Raw genomic sequence first — 3,044 nt, 5'->3', positions numbered from 1 at the left:
TCAAAATTTGTATCGATTCGAAGGTCACGACCCTGAACACCACATCCAATCGTCTTGTAAGTGGTATGAACACTTTTTAGAAAATTCCAAGCCCAAAAAAGTATAGATATGCCCCCAAATAATCCCAAATGTCCCACCGGTCTTGTTTAAACCGAAAATTAATATATGCCGAAACAGTATCAATTCGAAGGTCACGACCCTCAACATCGTATCCACATGTCTAATAAGAGATAAGGGAACTTTTAAGAAAATCTAAAGCCTGAAAAAGAACAGAAAGGCTCCCAAATAACCACAAACGATCCATCTAGTCCGGTTTAAACCGAAATGAACATATGCCGAATAGGTATCGAATCGAAGGTCACAACCTCAACATCGTATCCACATGTCTAATAAGAGATAAGGACACTTTTTAGAAAATACCAAACACAAAAATACGTAAATGACCCCAAATAACCCCAAACAACCCACTTGGTCTGGTTTAAATAAAAATGAACAACATATGCCAAAATAGGTATCAATTCAAGGTCACGACCTCGAGATCGCATCTACACGTCTAATAAGAGACAAGGACACTTTTAGAAAATACCAATCCCGAAAAGTACAGTAAATGCTTCCAAATAACCCCAAACAAGCCACCCGATCTGATTTAAATCGAAAATGAACATATGTCGAAATAGGTATGGATTTGAAGGTAACGATCCTCAACATTGCATCCACACGTCTAACAAGATAAGGACACTTTTAAGAAAATCCCAAGCCCAAAAAGAACAGAAAGGCCCCAAATAATCCTAAATGACCCACCCGGTCTGGTTTAAAAAGAAAATGAACATATGCCGAATAGGTATCAAATCGAAGGTCACAACCCTCAACATCGCATTCACACGTCTAATAAGAGATAAGGACACTTTTAGAAAATACCAAACCCAAAAATACAGAAATGCCCCCAAATAACCCCAAACGACCCACCCGATACGGTTTAAAAAAATGAACATATGTCGAAATAGGTATCGATTCGAAGGTCACTACCCTCAACACCGCATCCACACGTCTAATAAGAGATAAGGACACTTTTTAGAAAATACCAAACCCAAAAAGTACAGTAAATGCCCCCAAATGACTCCAAATGACCCACTCGGGTTTAAATAAAAATGAACATATGTCAAAATAGGTTTCGTTCAAAGGTCACAACCCTCAACACCGCATCCACACGTATAATAAGAGCTACGAACACTTTTTAGAAAATCCCATGCCCAAAAGAGTACAAAAATTCCCCCAGAGAACCCCAAACGACCCACCCGGTCTGGTTTAAACTAGAAATGAACATATGTCAAAATTGGTATCGATTCGAAGGTCACGACCCTCAACACCGCATCCACTCGTCTTGTAAGTGGTATGAACACTTTTAGAAAATCCCAAACCCAAAAGTATAGATATGCCCCAAATAACTCCCAAACGACCCACCAGTCTTGTTTTAACTCGAATATTAACATATGCCAAAATAGGTATCAATTCGAAGGTCACGACCCTCAACATCGCATCCACACGTCTAATAAGAGATAAGGACACTTTTAAGAAAATCCAAAGCCTGAAAAAGAATAGAAAGGCCCCCAAATAACCCCAAACGACCCACCCGGTCTGGTTTAAACTGAAAATGAACATATGCCGAATAGGTATTGAATTGAAGGTCACAACCCTCAACATCGTATCCACATGTCTAATAAGAGATAAGGACACTTTTTAGAAAATACTAAACCCAAAATATTTATAACATGGAGATGCCTTTCGGATGCCCTCCCCACTAGGGACAACCTCATTCATAGACACATTCCGACTCCTCATCATTGCATGTTTTTTTGGGCTCGAAGCGAAAGCGTAATCATCTCTTCTTCGGTGCCCTTTTACTACTGATATTTGGAAAATATTTATGACCTTTGTTTTCATGATGGGGCCAGTCCTAGCAATGCCATTGATGCAGCCATTTCGGTTAGATATGTTGCGGTAGAGCAGGAAATTGGGGCTGGTCATAAAGCTTGCTTTCTGCCACAATCAAGCATATTTGGTCGGAGAGAAATTACAGAATTTTTAGAAACAAAATCAGATCTAAGGACCAGATTGTAGGGGCTATAAAGGGGGATGTTATTGGCGATTATCTTCCATTGACTTGGTGGGAGACCCTACTACTGCCAACCATCATATTGCTGCCAAATGGGATCTTCAAGTTCGTTGGACTGCAAGAATTCCAAAGGCATGCTCTTGGTTTGCTCCAAATCCGAACATGGTTGCTCTCCATTGTGATGGGTCTCTTTCAGATGACAAGGCAGGCTTTGGGGGTCTCATTCGTGATGATAGTGGGGATCCCTTAGCTGCCTTTGTTCGCATAGGGGAAGATCTTTCGGTGCTGTCCATGGAGCTCATGGCTATTTACAGAGGAATTTCCCTTTGCGTTGATAAGGGATTTTATGATGTCTCTATTAGGTCAGATTCGAAGTTGGCCGTTGATATTTTGAATGGAGTGATTACTGGGCCTTGGCAAATCCTAACTTTGAAAAGTAAGATCCACATAAAGGCAAGGATGCTTAGGTCTAAAGAATTCATTCATGTGTGGAGAGAACAGAATCAGCCTGCAGATTTCATGGCCTCCATCCCTACTGACCCTTCTGGAATTCTTTGGGAGGCTGAGTCCTTTCCTCCGGAGCTAGCGATTCTCATAAAGCAAGATAAGGAGTTTGTAACCTATTATAGGATGTAGCCTTGGAGGGGTTCTCTCTTCCTCCTCGTTGTTTGGATAGGGCATGCCCTCTCTTGTCTAGGGTCCTTTTCCCCACTTTTGGGTTCTTAAAGGATGCCTTTTTTGTATTTTTTTTCTTTTCCTTCGTAATATATTTCTTGCTTATTAAAAAAAAAAAAAAAAATACCAAACCCAAAAACATACAGAAATGACCCCAAATAACCCCAAACGTCCCACCCGATCTTGTTTAAACCGAAAATGAACATATATGTAGAAATAGGTATCGATTCGAAGGTCACGACCCTCAACATTGCAT

General features: G+C 40.5%; 1 protein-coding gene across 1 annotated transcript; it reads left to right on the top strand.

Moving 5' to 3' along the window:
* The first annotated feature begins 2,275 nt into the window (after positions 1-2,275).
* On the top strand, positions 2,276-2,749 carry LOC122648439. The gene has a single exon (XM_043841651.1). The coding sequence runs from the start codon at positions 2,276-2,278 to the stop codon at positions 2,747-2,749; it is 474 nt and encodes a 157-aa protein (XP_043697586.1).
* The last annotated feature ends 295 nt before the right edge of the window (positions 2,750-3,044 follow it).

Source organism: Telopea speciosissima, unplaced genomic scaffold, assembly GCF_018873765.1.
Source record: "Telopea speciosissima isolate NSW1024214 ecotype Mountain lineage unplaced genomic scaffold, Tspe_v1 Tspe_v1.1138, whole genome shotgun sequence".
NCBI classification, from domain to species: Eukaryota; Viridiplantae; Streptophyta; class Magnoliopsida; order Proteales; family Proteaceae; genus Telopea; species Telopea speciosissima.
This window is presented reverse-complemented; position numbering and strand designations above follow the sequence as displayed.

What these genes read in the sequence shown, in the direction of transcription:
- LOC122648439 (XM_043841651.1), top strand. Translation starts at nt 2,276, where the DNA reads ATGGTTGCTCTCCATTGTGATGGGTCTCTTTCAGATGACAAGGCAGGC.